At 39.2% G+C, this 24,536-nt stretch overlaps 5 protein-coding genes, 3 non-coding genes and 1 pseudogene across 9 annotated transcripts; 4 read left to right on the top strand and 5 right to left on the bottom strand.

Annotated features, from left to right (window-relative positions):
* Positions 1-1,496: 1,496 nt before the first annotated feature.
* RUS4 (root UVB sensitive protein (Protein of unknown function, DUF647)) lies at positions 1,497-5,874 on the top strand. Of its 2 annotated transcripts, XM_048091788.2 has the most exons (11): positions 1,497-2,168; positions 2,471-2,617; positions 2,768-2,914; positions 3,234-3,296; positions 3,384-3,460; positions 4,020-4,125; positions 4,583-4,685; positions 4,758-4,906; positions 5,026-5,091; positions 5,202-5,411; positions 5,761-5,874. In XM_048091788.2, the coding sequence occupies exons 1-11, from the start codon at positions 1,701-1,703 to the stop codon at positions 5,773-5,775; spliced, it is 1,551 nt and encodes a 516-aa protein (XP_047947745.1). In that variant the 5' UTR covers positions 1,497-1,700; the 3' UTR covers positions 5,776-5,874. The 2 variants fall into 2 exon arrangements, with proteins under 2 accessions (XP_047947745.1, XP_047947744.1); XM_048091787.2 differs by lacking the exon at positions 5,761-5,874 and having other exon boundaries at positions 1,498-2,168; positions 5,202-5,630.
* On the bottom strand, positions 5,435-7,182 carry LOC125193863 (protein JINGUBANG pseudogene; annotated as a pseudogene).
* A 229-nt stretch (positions 7,183-7,411) lies between these two features.
* On the bottom strand, positions 7,412-9,404 carry LOC125193864 (UDP-N-acetylmuramoyl-L-alanyl-D-glutamate-2, 6-diaminopimelate ligase). Its single transcript, XM_048091790.2, has 5 exons — positions 9,232-9,404; positions 9,097-9,149; positions 8,229-8,405; positions 8,038-8,112; positions 7,412-7,802 (listed from the first exon to the last, which is right to left on the bottom strand). Exons 1-5 carry the CDS (start codon positions 9,277-9,279, stop codon positions 7,640-7,642), a joined length of 516 nt encoding a protein of 171 aa, XP_047947747.2. The 5' UTR covers positions 9,280-9,404; the 3' UTR covers positions 7,412-7,639.
* Positions 9,405-9,829: 425 nt separating this feature from the next.
* On the bottom strand, positions 9,830-11,907 carry HCF164 (Thioredoxin superfamily protein). The gene is made up of 4 exons (XM_048090022.2): positions 11,652-11,907; positions 11,364-11,573; positions 10,743-10,846; positions 9,830-10,245 (listed from the first exon to the last, which is right to left on the bottom strand). The coding sequence occupies exons 1-4, from the start codon at positions 11,817-11,819 to the stop codon at positions 9,963-9,965; spliced, it is 765 nt and encodes a 254-aa protein (XP_047945979.2). The 5' UTR covers positions 11,820-11,907; the 3' UTR covers positions 9,830-9,962.
* Positions 11,908-12,819: 912 nt separating this feature from the next.
* TRNAR-ACG (transfer RNA arginine (anticodon ACG)) lies at positions 12,820-12,892 on the bottom strand. The gene has a single exon. It is a non-coding gene; the product is annotated as a tRNA-Arg (tRNA).
* Positions 12,893-13,440: 548 nt separating this feature from the next.
* On the bottom strand, positions 13,441-16,194 carry LOC125197115 (uncharacterized). Its single transcript, XM_048095820.2, has 6 exons — positions 15,827-16,194; positions 15,342-15,559; positions 14,552-14,746; positions 14,343-14,433; positions 13,998-14,226; positions 13,441-13,924 (listed from the first exon to the last, which is right to left on the bottom strand). The coding sequence occupies exons 1-6, from the start codon at positions 16,102-16,104 to the stop codon at positions 13,598-13,600; spliced, it is 1,338 nt and encodes a 445-aa protein (XP_047951777.2). The 5' UTR covers positions 16,105-16,194; the 3' UTR covers positions 13,441-13,597.
* A 3,912-nt stretch (positions 16,195-20,106) lies between these two features.
* On the top strand, positions 20,107-20,179 carry TRNAR-ACG (transfer RNA arginine (anticodon ACG)). The gene has a single exon. It is a non-coding gene; the product is annotated as a tRNA-Arg (tRNA).
* A 121-nt stretch (positions 20,180-20,300) lies between these two features.
* Positions 20,301-20,374, top strand: TRNAI-AAU (transfer RNA isoleucine (anticodon AAU)). Its single transcript has one exon. It is a non-coding gene; the product is annotated as a tRNA-Ile (tRNA).
* Positions 20,375-20,534: 160 nt separating this feature from the next.
* Positions 20,535-22,138, top strand: LOC125196577 (oxygen-evolving enhancer protein 1, chloroplastic). Its single transcript, XM_048095149.2, has 2 exons — positions 20,535-20,798; positions 21,289-22,138. Exons 1-2 carry the CDS (start codon positions 20,577-20,579, stop codon positions 22,042-22,044), a joined length of 978 nt encoding a protein of 325 aa, XP_047951106.1. The 5' UTR covers positions 20,535-20,576; the 3' UTR covers positions 22,045-22,138.
* Positions 22,139-24,536: the final 2,398 nt, after the last annotated feature.

Genomic DNA, 24,536 nt, shown 5'->3' with positions numbered 1-24,536 from the left:
TATTTTTAAAATTCCTCCCATCATGTAAATTTATGTGCTTCCAACGCCGTAATTAGACAGCAATGTGAACTAAATTTTTGAACAATCAACAGAACAGGTACGTGTAATAGAAGCTGAGATTACCAAGGAGGGTAAAGGCCATCTCTTGGGATTAGTGATGGTTATGGTGGGGATTGGGGAGGGAGGGATGCAGCTGTGGACTCTTCGGATTGTAATTCGCCTAGAACCACCTGAACCGTCACAAGAGCTTGTTTTTGAACCGGTTATCCCACCGGTTACGGTTTGGAGTTTTCCATAACCGATACTGGACACACCTCCATCCAAACAAAATAGATTTTATTGGAAGTATACAAAGATGGAGAGAAAAAAAATGATTCAAATGTTGTTAGTAGAATTGTAGAAAATGAGATCCATTAGTGAAAAAAATTAATACTCCATCCTTCTATAAAAATAATCCCATTTGTAGACCGGATACGAGTTTTAATAAGAAAATTAATTAAGTAAAAGAAAAAATAGAAAAAAAAAGTCTCATTTACGAAAGGTGAAAAATGGAAAAACATAACTAATACTACTAGTAAGTACAAATGGAGGAGCTTAGTATTTAGGGTGCCCACTATAAAGCTCCAGGACTGGCAGCCGGGGTGGTTTTTATGGTTGAAATTAAAAGGGTTATTTGTCTGTAAATACACGAGCTTTCAACATTTAATAGGTTTTTCCCCAGAACTTGTATTTTTGAATCTAAATGCATGAACTTTCAATTTTTATGTTTTTTCCCCAAAATATAATTTTTCTTTAAATTAAAGCTGACGTGTACGCCGGAAGTGCGAACATGGCAAAAAGCGGCAAGTATTGAAGCTGAAAACTACACGAACTTTTGAGAGTTTACATAATATCCCCTGAACATTGAGATTTTTCGATTTTCCCAACAATAGATTTTTTTCTTAATTTAATGTCCAACACTTAAAGAATTTAGACATAAATGTTAATTTATATTTATTAAAATTCATGGAGAGTATTTTTTATAATATTTCATTAACATTTTCAAAATTACATTAAAATGATCAAAATAAACATAATCACTTAAATCGTGAATATACAGCATTAGCACATAAAAATGAAACCGCCGTCATTCTAACCACATACAATTTGAAAAATAAGTGTCACAAATATCTTAAATCACTAACATTTTTTAAATTTTTTCAAGATACTCGGACGATATATTAAAACTTCTCATTATTCATATATTTAAATTAGAAAATGAAAGTTTAAAGGAACAATCAGAAGTTGGTTATATTGATTTTCCACCTTTCGCCACTTAGATGGTACTCCACATAAGCTTTAACTAGGCCAAAATTTGTTGTGGAAAAAAATCAGAAAATTTCAAAGTTGATGTATTTTTATTCAACAAATAACCCAAATTAAAAATACTGATATGGCAGAGAATAAGTACCGCTGATATCTTGGTTACTAAAATCTAAGCAGCATAACAAAAAAAAAAAATCTTAAAATAGAATCAGCTACTAACAACAGTTGGCCCGCCGCCTGGCTTCACAGCAGCAGCAAACAAGTAAGCTGTGATCATCAAATTCTAATCCCCACTCCCTCAAATCCCTAAAGTTGAAACCCCCCCAATTCCGCCGTTCTCCATCTACATCAAATAAACATACTCTGTTTCTGAGAATTCGTACCATTTTATAGTGATGAATTTAACGTTACACGCACATACAAATTCACCACTTTATTGCACAAGATATGACCCCATCAGACCTGCAAAACCCATTGACCCTAAAACCTCTCTTAAACCCTTGGCTGTCTCAAAACCATCAAGCATCCCATTCAAATTCAACCATGAATATCAAGATGAACAAAAGATTAAACCCCTTCACTTCGCCCAAGAATCCCCTAAAAAATTCGACCTTCCTGTCGTCGTTCACCGTTCAGGGACGATTTTGAGGTACTTTTGGGATGGAAACGAGATGCAATTAGTCTCTGTTGGCGGTGTTACCCAGTTTTCTATATGGAATTTTTCGAGTTTGGGCAGAGTTTGTGGGGTTGCGATTAGGAACTTTTTTCTTCCTAGGGAAGTGAATGAGAACTACATGGAGTATGTGAAGTGGAAATTCTTGCATAGAGTTTTCAGCTCTGCTTTGCAAGTTCTTGCTACTCAGGTACTACTTCTTTTAGCATTTCTTCGTTTATTGTATCTTCTGATTAGTGCTGTTTTACAATTTAGCCTCGGCACTAGCTGTTGATTTGAAACTCTTTCATCCTTTGGATTAAATATGAATCATTATTTCAACTTAACAGTTTATTTTTTCTTGTAATTTTAACTTAGAGCGTTTGAATTTATATGATCCTGGATTAAGTTTGAGACTGATCACGAGTGTGCATGTGCGTGAATGTGTATTGGTGTGAAAAATCACTGCATATATTGACTAAGGAAACTGTGATATCTGAATGGTCGTATTAGGCGATGTTTCGGGCAATAGGTATGGGTTATTCTCGCTCACTGCCATCAGCTGCAGCCCTAAATTGGGTTTTGAAGGATGGCCTTGGGCGGCTTAGTAGGTGCATTTACACTGCTAGCCTTGCTTCAGATTTTGATACTAATCTCAAGGTATATATTCTCACTTGGTAGTCATTGTGTAAATTATTGTAAGCCATTTTCCATGTTCTGGTGGTTAGAAATCCTTTTTTCTCTTTATTGAGTAATCTTACTTATCTTCAATTAATTTTGCTGATTCTGTTGTTTTGTTTTTGGCTGAAGAGAGTTAGGTTCTCAACTTCTATTCTGTTTAGCCTGAGCATTGGTGTTGAGTTGCTGACTCCTGCCTACCCCGCACACTTTCTTCTTCTTGCAACGATAGCCAATATTGCTAAGCAAATAAGCCTGGCTTGCTACTTATCAACTGGTGTAAGTTTAGAGTTACTGCTTTGATTATAAATTCAATATCGTTGTCAAAATTGGATGTAGCCGTGACTGACTACTCAAGAAGCATTATGATTGCCCCTTGCCTATGAAGTATGAACTTATCCTTTAGTTGGAAAGCATTATAAATTTAAAACGAGGCATATATCTACTTAAACAAGTTGAGTTCTCTATAGTGTGAGTGTCTTCATGTTTATACTTGATGATTATATGCTTCAGTTAGTCTAATTCCATAATATCATATGCCAATCATGTTCATCCCACCTAGTTTTCTACATGGTGACACAGCGTATTGTGTTGTCAGACTGCTGTTCACAGAAGCTTTGCCATCTCAGACAATCTTGGTGAAGTTTCTGCAAAGTCCCAGGTAAGCTTTGGTTTATCTGGAAGATATAAAAATATCTTTATTTTATTCACTTAATATGAAGAAATCTGATTCTTATTTGCACTTCAGATTCAAACAGTGTGCTTTGATAATGTCGGTCTTCTGCTTGCTGCAACCTTCAACATTTTGTTCAGAAACAATCAGAGGTTGGTGCTCGATCCTCATTTCCTGTTACTTTGTTGCAGTGTTATCAAATAGCGGATATGGCGGTGCCATGGCACTATGGCATGGCGTTTGGTGGTGGTAACGCCATAGCACCGCCATATTCGCCATTTGACAACATTGTGTGTGTATTGCATTTAGGAATGGGGCGTTATGCTAGAAACATGGAGGTTAGATTTGTATTTTATGCTTTATTAATTGTTTTAAGAGTTTTAGATGGTATATTTTTATTATTTTCTAATTTTTGAATTATATATAAATATATAAGTATTATTTTATTTATTTAATTATTGACCGCCATACTAATACGCCAGATCCCTGTGGCGGTTTTTAGGCGAACCACCATAAACCGCCATACGAGATTGATAACATTGCTTTGTTGTAATTTATGAATTAGTACAATTAATCTATTCTTATCTTATAGTATTGTAAAATTAACTTGATTTGTATGTGTATGTGTATGCGTTTATGTATTTTCCTTTCTTTGTTTTGGTTGAAAATATTCTGACTTGCTTTTTGGTTCTAATCTCTCTATGTTTAAAGATTGTTGGCAGTTCTACCATTTGTTGTATATCCTATCTTCTCCACCATTGACCTTTTCGGGATCTACCAATCGCTGAAACATGTTCATCTGCAAACATTGACCAAGGTTAGTCCTTTATATTGCATGAATATCTACTTACCAATTTTACTTCAACCTGAAGGTTGTTGGAGTTCTCATATAGTATCATTCTTGCTTATGCATTTTCTGCAATGCTCTCTTCTTTGTATCTTAAGGTGAAAAGGGGAAATCCTTTATCCATTTATGTAATCTCTTGTCTTTATTGTACTTTCTAAAGCATGTGATATTTCATGAGCTAGGACTAATTTAATTAAATGCTGGGATTAGTTCTTTACCTTAAGCTATTATGTTTTCCACTTGGAACAAAAATTATGTTGTAGAACATATTGCATTTTATAATCTACCTCAACAGAATTCAGGCATGATACAAAAAACTTTGTGCATTACTTTTTTGTGGTTCTAAAATGTTTAAGAAACCATCCTAACCTTGTCAAATGTTATTTTTGCAATTAAGCAAGATTTCTTAGTACATTCTATATTGTAGGATAGGCTTGAGTTGATAATAAAAATCTGGATCCAGCATAAATATATCCCTTCGCCAGCTGAAGTGAGTGAGAGGGAAGGCATTAATATCATATCAAGCAAAGGTAGATTTTTCTGCATAGTTACATTATATGATCTTGCTTTTTGAGCTGCCTTCTAAGTGACATTCCGATCAGGCAGGGAGCTGCTGCCTATTAGAGTTGGTTGCTTGAATCACAAGAGGAAAATACCAAGGCTATCGCTGATGACATTACGATCTTTAAAAGATAAAGATTTCTACTTTGTTTGCCTGGAGAACCACAGCAGAGGATCCAGACTAAAGGATGTGCGTATTTTAGATGGCTCTGGCTCTTATGCTGTCATGTTTATCTCTCGAATTCTGCTATGTGCCAATTTTCTTTACTTGACTCTTGTAATGCTAAATTGTGCTTCATCTATTTGCAGCATGGAATTCTTCTATCTATGCGGGAAGGGGCTCAAACTACAGATATGATAACAGGATTGTTGCAGGTGAACCGTCTTTCTACTAATCAAATTTCTGACAATTTATATCTTATATAAAAGTGGATATGCAAATTTCCATCAATTAATTAACATCTATCTTTTTAATGGTGTTATAGGCTTGTTACATTCGGGAGGGTCTCCTAGTTGACATGGCGGAATGGGAAAACGTTTTAGAAGCTTGCGATTTGTCAGATTCAGCGTGTGAATGGCTTACACTAATAAGACAAAGCAAGAAACGTGCAGAAGCGGATGTTAGTGAAATGGTGGAGAAGATGTCGAGACTGGGATGGGTGTGCAGAAATGTTCTTCTCAGCGCTCGGGAGCAGGCAAGATATAGTTTTATGGCTGATTGAGATATGTTATTTTCGGTGCTTCCCACACAGTGATAAAGGGAATAGGAAACTTAGTTTATTTTCCGTCCTCACAAAATACAAATTCCTAGGATTGGATGTGTTGATAAAGATAAATCATACACTTCCTCTCCAGAAATGTTGAACAAACTTTTCACATACCAAAGTAGAATACCTTAACCGCATCGTTTTATATGTCCTGTCATGTCATGTATACTAAAATAGTGAAGGTGAAAAAGGTCCCAAATAATCCTGTAGAGAATTTCATGAAGCCTGATTAAACATAGGACGTGCATGATCCTGCTCAGCCGCAGCAATCTTGCAGGTGGAAGCTCCGTAGAGAAAGTCTGCCATCTGCCGATAGGGCCGAGAGGGCAGGCGCAGTGGGGCTCGTGGCGCCTGCGTCACCTTCCATATCTTGACGGACTTATCGCTGCTGCCGCTATACAAGATATAGTTCCTTCCGCCGCCAATGCGCCAGTAGGCTCCCATCTCGTCTTCCGAATCTTCCTCCTCAGCTGCCAGACACTTGACAGGCCCACTGTGCCCCGTCAGCACCGACAGGCATACGTGCTCCCCACCGTCCCTCCTCCACACACACACATTGGTGTCCGCCGACCCGCTCAGCGCCAACTTCCCCACTGTCGCCAGGCACAGCACCGCCAGCTTGTGGCCCCGCAGCACCCCGCCGTGGCATAAAAAAGTCCCGCACTCCCAGTAGTTCACGAGGCCGTCCGACGACCCGCAGTAGAGGAACCTGCCGGAGGGGTCCACGGTCAGCGCCGTCACGGCGCAGTCCAGATTCAGCAGCGTCTGTGTCAGGAAATGCTTCGTCTTCCGCCCCACCACCTGCCTCCGCCACACCTTAACGGTGCCGTCCGCCGACCCCGTGAACACGAAGCCGTCGCATGCGGCGACGAGGGCGTTCACGGCGTCATCATGCGCCGTGACAGACTCGAGGCATTTGGAGTCGGAGATCCTCCATACCTTGAAGGTCTTATCCCAGGAAGCGGAGTAGAGCAAGGATTTGTCCTCGCTCAGGCTGAGGCATGAGATGGCGTCGATGTGCGCTTTTCGAACGTGGTTACTGGGATTGAAGGAGATCTTGATCATCGATCGCAAGGTCGGCATTGTGCCCACGCGCTTGTGGAACGTGGGATCCTTGCGCGAGGCCTTCCAGATTCGGATCTTGCCGTCCTGGTGACCGGAGAAGATCCGTTCTCCGGAGATGATGATGGCCTTAACGAGACCGGAGTTGGATTTGAAGCCGGAGAATTCCTTCTGATTCTTCCAGACCCGGATGCTCTTGCTCTCGGAGCCCGTGTAGAGGAGGTCGCCAGAGGCAGCAAGGGAGTAAATGTGGCCCTCTTTACGGATGAGGGAGCCGAGCAGACGCGTGTGATGATGAGATTCCAAGGAGGGGGCGGGGAGGTAGCGGAAGCTTCTCTGCCCCGCCCCCCGGAAGAGGAAGGGATCCGAACTGAGCCAGCTGGAGAATGTTGCCCTTTTTGGGGGGCTGGAATCTGAGTTGTTCATCATAAGGGCTCTCCCTCTCGGATGTTTGTTGCTTATTGCATTAAACATTCGATTCTAGAGAGAGGAAAAGGAGGGGATGGCTGCTATCGACCTACAACCAGGACCATTAGGATATCTTCTCTTTGCAAATTGTGATACTATCTCTCGACCTCCAAATCTCACTATATTCATCCTAAAATAGGCCGTCTATTTCTATCGGTTTTATCTTGTTTTTCATCTCGTTAAGGGGCAAGATAACTAACAAATTATTTTCAATTTTTGTGCCATTGATATATAAGTGAGTTATTTATAAAACTTTCATGCGTGGTCAGATAGTAAGCCCTCCACAAATAATTACTATAACCATACATTCTCCGAATAAAATTCAACCTGAATGGCCGAAATGTTGAAACACGTAACATACAAAGGCACGAAATATTTGATGAAACCATTCTGTGATGTGAAGTAACTTACAAAATGTATTCATTTAGATAAGTTAGTATACGATTCCTCCAAGCATTGGTCGAATACACTGAATCTATTGAAAATCTATTGACCAATATAGATTAGGAATGGAGCAAGTAATTCATTTATAACAACAAATACAATGTCTACTAAATTTTCTCTCAAGCACAGTTTTCTGTAGCAAAAAACGCACTATTGACTAGCCCGGTTTGCAGCAACGAGCTTCACTTTAGTAAGCCGGACCTTGACAGGAGGCGCAACGCTTGGTTTGAATTGTTCAAAACTGCAGATGATCTTGAAACCTGCATTTTTCTTTTCTTCAAGAATTCCAGTGAGCTTTCTACACATTGCGCAGCTGGAATGTCCTTCAATATAACAGGTTCCAACCTGTCAAAGACAAGGAAGAAAAACACAAAAAATTGAGGTAGGCATAATCACAAATTTCTGGTTTTTATACCGAGGTAAAAATGGTGAGCTCATTTGTTACTAACACTGTTGAAGTGGGCACGGTGAAGAAATTAGGTTGGGGTCTAAACAATAGCCACATTTTCTATGAAATACAGCTATAGGAGGTATAGGGAGAGGGTGGTTACAGAGAACAGGAAAAAGTGTCATCACTAACCCAGATTTTCTCGTCTTTCTTCTCTTTGACTTCTTCTCAACTTTCTCATCCTCAGAGTCCGATGAGAAAACTTTTCTGCACACAACATATTTGACAAGGTTAGGATCTTGTGAGATCACAACAACATACGATGATGGCATATAAAATGCAAGGAGGACTACAACGACTTTATACAAGGTAAGAAGACTTACTTCTCACGCTCTGCAAGAAGTTTGACAATGTTATCTGGTAGCATTCCTTTGTTAACTAGAGACTCTTCCCTTGTTTCATTTTCCATCTCATGTTCGGTGATATCTTTTTTGGGCAATGACCGTGGGGTCAAGTTTTTTGCCCACTGTCTGCGACGTTCTTTCCCTTCCCGCACTACCCTGCCAGGGTTCACCTTTTGTTAACAGCACTACTAAAGATCATATAGCATTGCCCCATTGCGTAGACATTTAAGTACATTAATTGTTACTCTCATGTAAGCATGTGAGCAAGTGCAATCCATATTATACAATTCTCAAAGATTGGGGCATAATTACATAGCTTAAACTTTGAAAAAAATCTATATACTTCGGCTACAAACAATATCTTCAAAAAAAAACTGGAAGCCAAGAACCAAGCATTAAAAGTTGTTGATGGTACAACATGCAAGAAATGACGAGGAACACCTAATGCTTAAACCATCCGAAATAATCTTATTCAGACAGAGTATGTAAATATTGAATTTTCTTCGCCAACATTATTCATTCGAAATGGCTATCAAGAACAACAATAACTCACATGTACAACCAGAGAAGACAAAAATATATCGTCAATCAGAGTAGTTAAAACACAAAGAAATACATAAATATATGTCAACCTGGGGTAAACCTTGTCGTCCCCAAGTCAAGAGCTCATTCAACTAAATTTCAATTCTCACTGCCTTCTTAGCAGGGTATAACTTTGGATAAGATAAAGATTATTAACAAAGTAGAGCCTGTATGTACATCAATCTTGCCTAGAACAAGAGCACAAACAATTTCAGCACAGACATAGCATTTTATTCCAAAAATCTGTGAGTTTAAGTAAAATTACCTGGCCTTATTTTCCTTTTGCACTTTTCTTATCTCTTCATCTTGTTGCATCCCCTAAAAAATAAAAAAAATAAAAAAGTTATAAGCGAATATCACGGTTAAAAAGAAGGATTCATAGCACGAGAATTAATCGAACCTGCTCGGAGGTGAACTCCTCCGGTGCATCGGAGTCGTAATCCGACATATTGCACCGACAGTTTTGAAGCACGACGGTGATTGAAACTTGGAAGTTTGAGATGGTCACAATTAGGGTTTTAGATTTAGGGGTTTTACAAATGCGGGCAGTCGCTAGCTATTGGCATTGGGCTTTTATTCCGTTGAAGTCCAATCTTAAAAATAATGCTACTGGCCACAGGCCACTGGGACTCATAATGGTATCGCATATTGAATTTTATGTGTGTGTATGTAAACATTTGTTCGGAATATTAATATTGATTTTATTTATACTTTGCTATCTAGTTTTTTTGTTTTCTGCAATTATGACATTATCATATATCAAATACTAGTAAAAATTTAAAATTAAAATTTAATACAAACAATACTATTAATCATATTTCGAGATAAATTAATAATTATAATATAATCAATAGTAAATACTTTATTAAGATAAATGTTAAATACATTAGTTTAACCTAATAATAATGTATAACAAATTACAAAAATGCTATCAAATTATTACATATATATGTGTTAATCTTTATTTCATGTTAGGACTATATATAGTGGTCTTGTGGTTAGACAGAATGAGGAAATCTTTTGCATTTTAAGAGTGCCAGTTTGTCAAGGGCCTCAAGGCCTTGTTCTCAAGGACAGTATTTTAGTATTCCACTTTCATACAACGGTTTGGCCAAAATATGCCTAAATTCCCTAGCCATGACTTCTAGGATCGACAACTTGATGAACTCTTCTTCCTTCAGTACTTGAATATTGTCCTACAACACGAGCATGAGGCACATTTGCTTCTCCCCGAGCCAGGGCATCAACATTTTCAAGCAGGTATTGTCGTGGGAGGCGGCCTATCACATTCCCTTCTTCATTACCATCTTTGTCCAGAAATGCAAAATGGGGAATACCCTCAACACCGAATTCATCAAGCTCTTGTTCCCACTTTGTATTATCAACGTTCAACATAACAAAATTCACTTTGTCCCTAATAGCAGCAGCCACAAGTTAGAGCAGGAGAGTAACTTTAATAGAAAAATTACCATGAGTTGCCATCCAACTCCATATATGAAATGAACATGTTTGAACTATCATACTTGGATGCAGTCATTCACACAAATTAAGAGGCCAGGTGTCAATGTAACCAAGGACTGAAAATTCAATAACCTGAGTGATTTCTTATCTCATGAAAACATAATATGCTGAGGCTGAAAAGACCTTTCTCAGAATCACCACATTTATGCCATAATTTTTACCAAATTCTGAAGGTAAAGGAACAACAAACAACACAGGCATCAAAGACGTTAAATTTAAAATAAAAAACTAGTACATCAAACAGCAAACAATTTAAATGGTGAAAGATACATATAAACAGTAGGTTAGAAAAACAATCGGATGGTTAAGATACACATACACCACACATATGCATTCATAAACGATTGTGATGTGCCAAAACATAACATGTAGGAGCCTTAAGATACTTACTTAAACTGTTGTTTAACTTTGTAGACATCCGGTGCTAACTCACGACATACTTCACACCAATCTGCATAGAACTCAACAACAGTGGGTTTGCCATTTGAAAGAGCCTGTACAGAGATAGGCAAAAGCAAAAGGTGATTGGTTGCAAACTCATGAGTCGAAGCTTCAAGTGCAGCTACTCACTTAAAAGAGTGAATTATTACTAATTCCTGAAGATATTTGAATACATCTAATCCAATCAGTCATGATGCTAGAGTCATGACTCATGAACCAAATTAGGGTGCATTTATTTATCATGATTAACATAAGATGCATGATTGAGTATTTGTATCCTCAATACTAGGATTTCTCCAATCCCAACATTCCAATGGGATATGAATCCAACCAAATTAGCTGAAATGAGAGAGATTACCATATCCCAAAGTTCCAATCCATCTTAGTAGTAAATTACTATGGATTACTACTATTTATCTATCTTAATCCTCACGAGCAAACGCGCTCATAAAATTAAAAGAAGAAACACAATGAATCTCAAGAAGTCATCAATACATGGAGCAATATGTTGCTAAACCTAAGAAGCAGCGATTATTTGTTAGAGGAGTAGGATAGAAAATAGGAATAGACCTCTTCATAGGGCAATGCTAAAGCGGAGAGATCCTTCAATGATGTGCCGCCAAAGTCCAATCGCGCAGAGGCGAACAATCCAACAGCCCCAAGCACAGAAGCCACCGCGACTCGGCGGTTGAGATCCTTAGTTGGATAGGCCGGCAATCCAGCGCCAGCCGACGAGGTCGTTTCTGTCGCTACGGCATCAATTGCAGATTCAGGCTTCTCCTACACAAAATTGGTTATCTTAGCGAAATAATCGGTGTTGGTCAGAGAGCGAGTAGCGAGAGACAAAATCAGGCGTACCTCCGTTGGGGATGGATCGGAATTGTTTTGGCAGAAAATCCTGTGACGGCGGAGATCAGTCTTCTGACAGTGTGAGGAGAAATTGACGAAGAGCGGCGGGTGGGGATGAGAGTGGAAAGATGAGGAGCGGAATTGGGGAATGGTGGTGGCGCTGGAGGTTGAAGCCATGGCGGGACGGGACGGTGGAGTTTGTGAAACAAAAAGGTCAAAGGTACTACACTTAGTTGCCGTCTAGAGTTGTACAGTACTATTTTGTGGTGGTGTGGAACAAGACACGTCTCTTAAACAACAACAGTATTGAAGTTTTTTACGTAAAGATTTCAATAATACTACAAAAATAACAATTGGTAATAGTACAAACTTTGATCAAATTTTATAATTTTAAATAAATTTAAAGTTAATTAAACTTAAAAATATCATAAACTTGATATTATTTAGCCTTTCTTAAAAACGTTTCTACATGTCTTATTGGGTAATTATGGCTTAAACAGAATTTAATATTTCTCCTATGACTGTTCCATAGTAGTGGAAGTATTTTTTTTCGGCACAAGAATTAAGAAAAATTGTGTTAAATGAGTTAACTAAATAAAGAATAATGTAGAAAAGAAAAAAGATGAAGAGAGAATAAAGTAAGAGGGAGTAAAGTGATAAGAAATGTGTTACTTTGGGAAATGACTCCACTGCTATAGAACATACCAAAATGGCAAAATGACTCCACTATTATGGAACAGAGGGAGTATAATTCTTTCCATATCAATATAACATGCAGTTGTTTTGTTCGAAATATGTTTTCTTGATAGTTCATTTTGTACTCTGTTCTCCTGAGAATATCACGCGTTTTATATTTGGAGTTTCATTTGGAGTTTTAGAGTAACACATAATATGCATTTCATTCATTTATTTTACTTTTATATCAAATTAATATATTTATAAATTTTTCTATCCAATACTGTAACCTTATTTTGGAAATATGTTTCTTGATATTCACATAGATTATTCATTTGACTTTATCCAGTGAACTTAACCTATTTAATTAGACTCACTTTACCAATCACATATTTCATCACTTTTTTGTGGAGTAATAAATGTGGATATGGTGGCAGTATTTCGAAGGAGACTGTACTGAAGAAAACATACAAAAAATCATTTAAAACTAAAATCATTTAGACGACTCTGCTGGGGATCGAACCCAGAATCTCTGGTTCCGTAGACCAGCGCCTTATCCATTGGGCCACAGAGTCCTGTATAATCTTAATGAACCAACGGAAATTATTGAAATTTTCTAACCATTTGACTCTTTTTGATTTATTAATAGCACTACTATCATATAAAAAAATTTATATAAACTCCCCCTACTGCATCCCTCAGAATTGGACTTGGTACTCTTCTGACCTTGAATGCCAAGAAGAATAGCAGTAGCTTATTTCGAAAGAGTAATGGGAAAAACGTTCTATAGCTAAAATGTTACTCCATTTGCTTTCTAAATTGAAAATAAAATAACAAATGGAAAATGGAGAATAGATAGTGGTGGATTTTGGGGCCGACACTATTGCATGTATTGGGGCAAGAATTTAAAAGGATAAAAATGGGTTGCGATGGATTTTGAGGACCGGTTTTAAAGGACAATACTGATGGATTTTGAGGACCGGTTTTAAAGGACAATACTGATGGATTTTGAGGACTGGGTTCAAAGGACAATGCTGCTAATGCCCTTATCGGTTTAGCAATGTGTTTAGGCTACCCTAAACCGACTAGGTCATTAAAATTAAACGTAACAGAAGGATAGATATGAAACCATAAGGTAGATTTCTTTTTATAGCCGGACATGAAATCTGCAAACCTTAAATCAGAAGCCGAATTACATTATCTTAAGGGAGTCCAGTTCATAAAATGAAACATAGATGCAGCAAAATAGTTGAAGGCAACATATAAGCATAGGGCTAAAACTATTCATTCTTCTCATTCGTTCCGGCATTGTTTGAGGTATCTATTGCAGGTTTCTTAGCAGGGCTTGATTCTGCAGTCGAACTCATCACGACTCGCTTGACTCCTCTTCCCACCACGCCTAGATGTGTCACTCCAGCATCGCCACTTGTGTGAGCTGTAGAAACAGCTGGAGAGTCTGCTCCAACAGTGGTGACAGTACCCATCTGCGATGAGCTCATTGCCGGTTCATTCTTCTCAAGAGCCCTAGCTTTTGCAGACATAATCCCACCCAGGATATCTGAGAGGATAGATTTTGGGTTTGAGACAAGCTGTTGAAGGTCTTCAAGCTGCAACCAAATAAATAACAGTTAATACAATGTCAAAGAAACTCTTCATGTGTGGACGACCCTGTCGTCTTACCTTCTTTTCTAGTTCCCCACAGAGACCAATCAGTGTTTCAATCTCTGACTTTTTATCAAGAACAGTTGGTCCTGTCTCAGTAGTGGCTGATGCTTCTGCTGGTAAGCTCTTTGCTTCATCTGAAAGTCGCTGAACTCTTGACTTGCAAACTGAAATAGCTTTTTGGCAATATGGAATAGCTTCTTCTGGTTTCGAACCAATTTCAAGACACAAGCATATCCTAAAGTTCCTGAATTCCAGTTAAGGAAGATAAATTTTAATTTTCTGGAACATGCTTGGAACAAAAAAAGTACTATATTTACACCTACTAATCAACTTGTAAATATACAATTAAAACAAGGATACAGCTCAGCAATAAGCCGACTATCAGGTTCAACCAAGCGCTCCAACATAGAGAGTGCCTTCAAGTAGTCACTCTGTGAAGTCTCAACATCCTCTGTGGACAAAGAAAAGGGTTCTATAATGAGCAAAGAGAGACCAAATGACCACTCTCTATTGGACAAAATGCTATAGTAACGATTGTTGTGAAAAAAGGAGGGAAGAAAGAAAAGGACCTCTTTCTAGAGCTACTTCTGCCAAAGCTGACAATATGTCCACCTTTTCTATTGTGTCACCTGAGCCCTTCTCAACGATGGCACGAGCAACATCAAGCATCTTCCAAGCCAAATCAAGGTCAGACTCATCCTCATCACCATCAGGTTGGTCTTCAGCATCACTCTCACTGTCTCCTTCATCTTCAGCTTTCACATCTAATTCTCATCCCAAGAAGTCATCAGCAAATGTACATACAAATAGTAATTAACTACTATTAGTAGCACATGATCAGATATACCCAGTAAACAAAATCATTATTTTGTCCACAGTAATTGGGGAACTAGGGCCCACAAGAACTATGTGAAGCTGCTATTGGTTAACACTTCTAACTAGGTCAATATTTTTTGGTTTTGTGATGTACATAACATATGTCAAAAAAAAGTAAGGTGACATAAATGTTACTCATGTCTTCTAACCATGAACTGGGCTAAATATCAGCAAATCTAAGTACAAGAACCACATTTTTCTTACGCACGTGCTCTGAACATGTATCAAAGCCAAAATACATGAACAAGCTACTACTTAAATGTCTAAAACTGTTACCCATGTTTAGAACAACAAATGTAAATAAATCTCGATATATCGTTTACAAACAAAATCTACTACGCACATATTCAGCAGCACAATTAGCTCACTTAAGTTAAACATGTCACATGATCCACATAGATACCCGTTGAGAACATGACCACACATTGAAAAGGAGCACAAACTGTTATTGACAATCCCTTTGTGATAAATTTGCATTTTCACCTTGCTCCACATTTTTTGCAGGTGAGGTATCTGAAGATTGGCCATTGACGTGAAGTTTTGATGAACTTTCTTTACTGGAATCTTCACGAGAGACACCCTCCTTTTTTGGCATAGAGCCCAGGGGATCAGACTCCTCTTGTGCTTTGTACAGCAGAGCACATCCATATTTATAGTAAGCAGCAACACACTCTGGAGCAAGTTCGCCAAATTTCGCAACCCTAAAACCAATTTTAAACCACATCCAAATTTCAGGCTACAGAAAAAAAAAAAAAAAAAAAAATTCACGCGAAAATGTCTAAATACTGTGGAATACGTATTATACTCAGTAAGCTAGAAATAAATTAGAGAAGAAGTCGCAGAAAATCAACAATAAAAGACAAACATAAACTCTCCTATAACTAATTAAGAAAATTGAATTCTCAAACATAGGAAAAGCCAAGTTCCAGCTCTAGTGCAAATATACACACATATATGATAAATATCACCTGATTTCTAGGGCACGGCTGTAGCAATCAGTGGCTTCGGCGTAATCGCCATCCTTGGCGGCTTTAGAGCCACGAGCCATCAACTCGTCGGCGAATTCCAAGGTCTGTTCTCGTTCATCGTCGTTAGGGACGGCGGATATTTTAGAAGCATTGTTGTTGTTGCAGGTGGATTCTGCGGGGGCACCACCATCGCTGGATTCAATCACCGCATTGACAGAGTTGGGGTTTCGATCGTCAGCGGGTCCTTGCACTCTGGAATCCGCCGCGCCATCTGCCATTTTCAAATTAACAAACAAGAAACTGGAAAAACCTCAATCAAACGGGAAATGTTAAGCAAACCCTCTGGCGCAAATCGATTGACAATTGAAAAATAATGACGAGCTTATATAAAAAGCTCCCTGGATGAAACGACATCGTACCATGTTTGTCAGGGTCTCTTACCGAAATAGGAGTATATAAGTTAGCTTCCTATATACAGAAAAAAAATGATTAGCAAAATTGATTTGGAAAATTATTCTAATGTGTTATTAGAGCATCTTCAATGCTATTAGGCCAGTCATAGGCCAGTCACTCTCTCTCCCTGCCACGTCAGCAGCACTAAAAATCCACCTGTCACATCAGATTTAGGCCAGCCATAGGCCAGACGCAAAAAATAATTCAAAATATACTATATTTACGGAATTAAAATTACGATTAAATTACGGAATTAAATTTACAAGACATATACGGGAAAATTCATTAATTGCATTTAAAAAGGTACATAGATAAAAAAAAATTACATTTAAAAAGGTACATAATAAAGAAAAAAAACTATCCCCGTGCAGTCCTCCGTGCCCACAACTCTTCAATTATATCCTTTTGGAGTTGAATATGAGCATCCACTTGACGCACGTCGGCAAATTCCTTGAGGCGGCCGGCTTCATCTAGAGGTACCCCACGTCGTACGTTAGGGGTGGCCGTTCTGTGGCTTGGACCGGCTTCATTGTCATTGGCCCAACTAGTCAGTTGTACGCCTTCGTCTTCGACGATCATGTTGTGCAAGATAATGCAGGCGTACATTATTTGGGATACGCATGTGACATCCCACAAACGCGTTGGACCCTTAATTGCCGCCCATCGAGACTGGAGCACACCAAATGCGCGCTCCACGTCCTTGCGCGCTGACTCCTGTCGTTCCGCAAAGTATGCCTTCCTTTCATCACTTGCGTGTCTGATCGTCTTCACAAAGACAGGCCACCTAGGGTATATCCCATCCGCCAAGTAGTAGCCCATATCATGCCGGTTGTCGTTGGCCACAAACGAGACGGCTGGACCGACGCCCTGGCACTTCTCGTTGAAGAGGGGAGACGAGTTCAGGACGTTGAGGTCGTTGTTCGATCCGGCTACCCCAAAATACGCGTGCCAGATCCACAGCCAGTAATCAGCTACGGCCTCGAGGATCATCGTGGGATTCTTTGACTTGTAGCCAGTCGTGTAGGGCCCCTTCCAGGCAGTCGGGCAGTTCTTCCACTCCCAATGCATACAGTCTATGTTGCCTAACATCCCGGGGAACCCATGCTTCTCCCCGTGCATCTGCATCAAATTCTGACAATCTTCGGGAGTAGGGCTTCGAAGGTACTGCTCACCGAAAACGTTCATCACGCCCTCACAGAAATACTTCAGACATTCCAGGGCTGTCGACTCACCGATGTGGAGGTACTCATCCCACATGTCTGCCGCGCCTCCGTAGGCCAACTGCCTGATTGCCGCCGTGCACTTTTGAATAGGGGTGTGGTCGGGTCTGCCAACCGCATCGTGCCTGAAGCGGAAACACAGATATCGACGCTCTAATGCGCCAACGATACACATAAATAACTCCATGCGCATTCTAAAACACCGCCGGAACATGTGTGCGGGAAACCGCGGGTTCTCCGAAAAGTAGTCGCCGTACAGCCGCTGATGTGCAGCGGCGTGATCCCGATCAATCACTGCTCGATGGTGGATAACCCGTGGAGGGCGAGGTATCGCCTGCTGTTCCACCCTACGCATGTACCGCTCCATCTCGCGGTTCATGTAGGCCTCCATAGCCTCGTTCATCCTCCGTTCGTACTCCTCAGCATCCCCACCACTACCACCACTGCTACCACCCGCGTTACTCATCGCTCGATGATGCTCTTGTACAGAAAGTTAGAGAGAGAGAAAACTCGTTAAAACAAGCGGTGCAAATGAAAATGAAACTAAAATCGCGTTTATATAGGTTTAAAAAAAAAAAAAAAAAAAATCGGCGCTGGCCGATCGGGCCGCCACAATGGCGGCCAGCGCATCAGCCAGCCACACGCAATCGGCTAGCCTTGGCCGGTTTTTCCGCCCAAACTCGGCTAGCCTACTCCAATGGTTCGGCTAGCCAGTGGCTAGCCTACCATTGGAGATGCTCTTATATGTCCCAATTCACCCTACCAGGAGTAACTTTTATTATTTAAAATGTTGATGCTTTATAAACGGTGCACAGATTCACCCCTCCTAAAGTCCTAAATTAATGTACTTAAAGTTATTAAAGAAACTTAAGATTCATACTTTTTTTCAGTTTTATATTGAAATCACCTATATTAGCATTTTCATATATTCTTTGAATGCACAAACATTTCTTCTTGGAGAACTGAAAATATGTATATCGACAATTACAAATGTTACATTAATCAATATATGGACTCATATTAAAGTTTGGTTTCAATGTTTCAAATATGTAGGACCCATGTTAAAATCCAAGACCCACGCTATTTACGTAGTCTCTCCAGTTTACCAACGTGAAATCTTCAATCGATAACCGCAACATGCATTAGAGTTGAGCCACAAAAGCTTTTACGCTCCCTTCCTCCATCGCAAAACAAATGTTGAACTTCAAATCTCCAATAGTTCGAAGCCCTTCTCCCTCTGGTGTTGGTCTTGTTGGAGGCAACAAGCTATAGTCATAGCATGTCACTCGGTCGTTTAAAACCTATATGTTAAATTTTCATAAACCCTCTTAATGCTTCATTTCCGAGTCTGAATTAAATCGATTGCGACACTCCCTAGATTTGTCCCTATAACATCCGACCAATGTCGGTTACGATGACCCTAATTTAGGCTAAAAACAAAGGTTTGGATTCCCTGATGTGCATTCAGCCACAATAGAAGTGCTATCACACACGAAAAATTATTTCATAAAAAAATTAAATAATATTTCAATAGTAATATAATTTATCAGTGTATTAATAGTGTGTATGCAACAACACCCATTGTTGTGGCTGAATGCACAACAGAAAATCTGAAAACAATCTAACTTGCGATTTCTTATTTTGACATGTGTTGACTTCAAGATATCTCAATTTTGTAAATCAATGGTGGTTCTCGTTGCCATCATGGAATTTCTCGTAAGCCTTAATATGAATATTTTTGTGTGATAATATATGCTTGTAATGGAGTTTTACCATCTATATTTTGTTCAATATTTTTTTAAAACACTAAAGGCATGTTCAGTTTCCTATTTTAAAATTCAGTAGATTTATATCTAAGTTAGAATTGAATGGAGATGGCCCACCAACTCGTGTTCATTATGTGATGTTTAGTTAGCATGGAACAACCACGGCTTTGATAATTTAAATAATTTATTTTAATGTTTCGTTTTAGACATTGACCAAATTAAACCCCGTTCAAAGAGGGGGAAAACAAAAGCGACGGGGGCAATAATGTAATCTGCACACCATTTCTGGGTTTGTGGGCCCATCCCAGTTTCAAAAACCAGCTCTTAGCCAAGATTTGTTATAGTCTATTTCAAAATGGAACAGTGCGGGCCAAACCTATATCTAGGGCCTTCAAGAAATTAGTCAAATAAACTGAACTTCAGATTGATCCTAGATTTAGTCTAATTATTGGTATTTCCAAGAAACTGAAGACATCAATTCGAACAATCTAGTTCTATAGCTTAGAAATTTTGTACTCTCACTACAATTATTTTTTTGTTGATGGAAGACATAGTAGCTCTACTTCATATGCAACCATTACCTATATAGTCTATTTTCTTAACAAGACATGATCGGTTGAGCAGTCATTACTCTTTGCGAGAGAGAATAATGAAGAGTTACTAATAATAGACTTGCAACATATTTATGCAATTATGCTTAACACTTGTTTTAGAATAGAATTACAAAGGGTAAGGAAAAATATCGACGAATATAGTAAGATACGAAAAAATATCAATGCATCACCAATCACCATAATTTTCTTGTATGAAAAATGAAGTAGCGCTTCAAGCTCAGATGTAGGACTCTGTGGCCCAATGGATAAGGCGCTGGTCTACGGAACCAGAGATTCTGGGTTCGATCCCCAGCAGAGTCGCTGCTATTTTCTCAGTTTTTGATGTTTACTTGTGTAGCAACGTTAATAACCTTTTAAAATCATAAAGGAGTTAACTTCTTTTAAGTGGGCATATAGCTGAATTTTAATTACTTTATGTGTCGGCCTATTAGCTCAGTTGGTTAGAGCGTCGTGCTAATAACGCGAAGGTCGCAGGTTCGAAACCTGCATGGGCCATAATTTGAATTTTTAATTTTTCTATTTCTATAAATGAAAATATGGAAAATGTCCACGTCAGGCAGAGGTTGAGTTGGACCAATGAAAGAAGCTGTTATCCTATCTCTTTATCTGTGAAACATGAGAGAACCATACAAAATCAAATTTATTTGAGGGAGTGGCAGTGGCACACTTCCTCTCCTCTCTAATCACCACAAAAATCATGGCAACGTCATCTTTACAGGCGGCCGCCACCTTGATGCAACCCGGCAAGGTTGGCCGTAGCAGCCTCCAGCTCCGCCCAGCCCAAGGCGTCACCAAGGCCTTCGGCATCGAACCCTCCGCCGCCAGATTGACTTGCTCTCTTCAAGACTTTGCTCACAAATGCACCGACGCTGCAAAGATCGCTGGTTTTGCCCTCGCTTCCTCTGCCCTCCTTGTCTCGGTATTCATTAACCTCCATCTTAATTATCCATATATTCTACGTTTTATGATCTGTTCCATGTTGTGTATTCTCATACTCTTTGGCTCTACTAAAAATATTTTGAACCATTCAAAATATCAATTAAAATCACTAATTAGTGTAATTTATTAAATAGATCTCGATGTTAATTGGATCCAGAATATGAAATTTATGAAAATGACTAGGCCAGAATATGAATATTGCCTATGGAGATAGTCAGTTCATACAAAGTGTTAATTGTAGTTACACTTTAATGATTCATGCCATGGAATCTAAGTTAATTAGACCGTAGGTATTTATGAAAATTATAAGAAATATAGTAATAGTATCTCATGGTGTGATCCATTGCTAACACATCAATGCAGTATTAAAAATGTTAATACGAAATTTCAACATAAACTTAGTTGATATTTAAAATATCAAACACAAAATTGAAGAAAAGTTAGCATTATAACGCACCCCTAATATGAAGGGAGCAAGCGCGGAAGGTGTGCCGAAGAGGCTAACCTTCGATGAGATCCAAAGCAAGACCTACCTGGAAGTGAAAGGCACCGGCACGGCCAACCAGTGCCCCACCATTGACGGCGGCGTCGACGCCTTCGCCTTCAAGCCGGGCAAGTACAACGCCAAGAAGTTCTGCCTGGAGCCCACCTCGTTCACCGTGAAGGCGGAGGGCGTGAGCAAGAACGCCCCCGCAGAGTTCCAGAAGACCAAGCTGATGACCCGCCTGACCTACACACTGGACGAGATCGAGGGCCCCTTGGAGGTCTCCCAAGACGGCACCCTCAAGTTCGAGGAGAAGGACGGCATCGACTACGCGGCCGTGACCGTCCAGCTCCCCGGGGGCGAGCGCGTCCCCTTCCTCTTCACCATCAAGAATCTTGTAGCTTCTGGGAAGCCGGAGAGCTTCGGCGGGGAGTTCTTGGTGCCCTCGTACCGGGGCTCCTCTTTCCTCGACCCGAAGGGCCGTGGTGGATCCACTGGGTACGACAACGCGGTGGCGCTGCCGGCTGGGGGGCGCGGGGACGAGGAGGAGCTGGAGAAGGAGAATAACAAGAATGTGGCGTCGCTGACGGGGAATATTACGCTGAGCGTGACCAAGAGCAAGCCGGAGACAGGGGAGGTGATCGGAGTGTTTGAGAGCATTCAGCCCTCGGACACGGATTTGGGATCAAAGGCGCCCAAAGATGTCAAGATCCAGGGCGTGTGGTACGCGCAGCTTGAGTAATGTTTGTAACTGAAAAGGGATGACTGAACTCCTTGGTGTATATTAACGTTATGATTTTCAATTATATGTATTTCGCACATACAAGTTTTTTATATTTTGAGGCCCTATGTATTTTGCCCATTTTTTTAATACTATTGTAGTACTAAGCCTTTCATCGTAAAGATAGAAAATTAGCTCATAACACGAACAAATAAAATAGGTGTATCTACTAACTGTAATTAAACATCTTCATTAGGTGAGATCAGTAGTTACAGAGATTTCACCCAGCTTCCTCAAATAGTACCAATTCTTGTACAGCAATAAACTTTTTACAGTAAAATTCTGAATTACTTTAATTCAGGGGAAATTTGAATCCTAGATTTCACTTGTGGAGTGAGTGAATTGATGAATATTTGATGATTTAATTGAGATCGATTTTTCTATATTTTTTTCATTTCCAAATTATAAGACAGATATCCTTAACAAAGTTTCCGTGGAAGGTAGTCTAACATCATTTCAATATATGAAAGGAACGGCATTAACAAATAAATAATTACTCCAATTTGGATCCTCAATAGTGAATACATCTGCCAAGAACTGCTGCTACCGACAATCCATAGATCTAGAATTCTTAACTGGTTAGCTAAGTGTATAGTATAAACCAAAATTGAAGAAGAAAAAAGATAAACAAAGAAAAAAAGGAAAAAAACAAGAAGCAAAAAAAGTCAAAGAGAAGAAACGGTTGCCGGCGGCGAACAGTTTTGACGGCACAAGGGGCAGGAACAGACGACAGAAAGCCACCTCAAAATGCAGTCATGATGGAAAACATGGCCGCAGGGGATCCGCTTAGCCGCCCCGCCTAAGCACAGCCCCTCCGAGCAAACTGCGCAGTCGCCGCCGCCTTCCACCGTCGGCAGCTGATCAAGCAGGCGGCTGGCCGCCTTAGCCTTTGATTCATCTTCTACTTCTTCACGGCTATCGATTGGCTCGTCCGCCATCGTCAACGCTGCATCGAGATCGAACATCTCATCAATAGCCAGCATGTTCATCTAACAATATTAAATACAGTTTTGAGATGTCAGCTGCGTTTGATTTCGTGATTGTTATATAGCCAGCGAGTCAACTTTAATAATTCATCACGTAAAAAGGCCGGTTTCATTTATCTCACGTTACACCCAAGTGGAGTGGGTCAACACTCAACTTTAAATATATTCATCAAAAGTTTTGGTTTTTTATGTTTCAGGACCTGGTTTTTACATAGTTCGTAGTATTAAATTTATTTCTTTGTTTAATCACTTGAGCAAGATATTGACAAGGTAATACACATAAACCTAGTTGTACTTAATTATTGACTTAGTTAATGTTAGATCAAGTCGCCCAAGGTAATACACATAAGGATGTATGGAATATACCATGAATATAAATTTTATATCAAGGTTTTGTAAAAGCTGAATTAGATTATGTTAAATTTGAGTGATGCTAATTTCAGTCAAATTATAAAATACATTTAAAACTATGTAAATATAGTATGTAACATAATTACATAATGAGTTTCTGAGTGTTTGTATGAACACGGAGTGTCGGTCAGAAACTTTACTTTGCTATATGAAGATCTACCAAACCTACCAAATAATGTAGGGAACAAAAACAATATTCCCTACGAAATTCTATTTGCAACTCTGCAGGCGACTGCAGCTACTCATTTATAAACCCAACTATATATTCAGTTCAAGAAAAACCAGTATAAAAAAGTACTCTTTGTCCAATTACAAGTGATTGACTCTCCTTTTTACAATGTCCTATTACAAGTGAACAATTTTTCTTTTTAGCAAAATATAATTCTTACTCTCTATTTTTTTGGTCACTCTTGCTGTATTTAATCTTTATTACTCTATTTTATTATCTCTACTTAAATCAATAAGTATCTCAAATACTACATGCTCTATATATTTTGACTAAATACGTGAAAAATGCTCATAGTTGACGTTTGCTGTCATAGCAGTTCTTTGGGCCCTGAAAAATAGGATCTGGAAGACTAATATTAATTCCCATTTCCCACGTTTAGTATATACCACTCCCTTCGTTCCATAGTAATGGTCTAATGGAGGCGTTTCTTTCCGATACGGAGATTAAGAAAAATTGTGTTAGGTAAGTTAAGTAAAGGAAGAATAAAGTGGAAAATGAAAAAGGTAGAGAGATAAAAAGAGAATAAAGTAAGAGAGAGTAAAGTAAGTGTGGAAAAATGTGTTGACTTTTACTAAAAAGGGAAATGACTCTATTACTATGAAACATACTAAAATAGAAAAATGACTCTATTACTATGGAACAAAGAGAGTACCATTCTACTAATCTGCGTTCCATATAATGCATTTTAAATAGTATATCATTATGTTTTTATTGGAAACAAGTATAGTCTCCTGTGGCGGAGCCACGCTGGGGCCTGGGGCCCTTGGGCCCCTCAGCCATTTTACCTTTCTCTCTATATATAATATATGAATCCGGCTATAATCAAG

This window comes from Salvia hispanica, chromosome 4 (assembly GCF_029641045.1).
Source record: "Salvia hispanica isolate PSC_SH4W2 chromosome 4, Shi_PSC_v1, whole genome shotgun sequence".
NCBI classification, from domain to species: Eukaryota; Viridiplantae; Streptophyta; class Magnoliopsida; order Lamiales; family Lamiaceae; genus Salvia; species Salvia hispanica.
The sequence above is the reverse complement of the archived record's forward strand: the minus strand, read 5'-3'. Positions and strand labels throughout refer to the sequence as shown.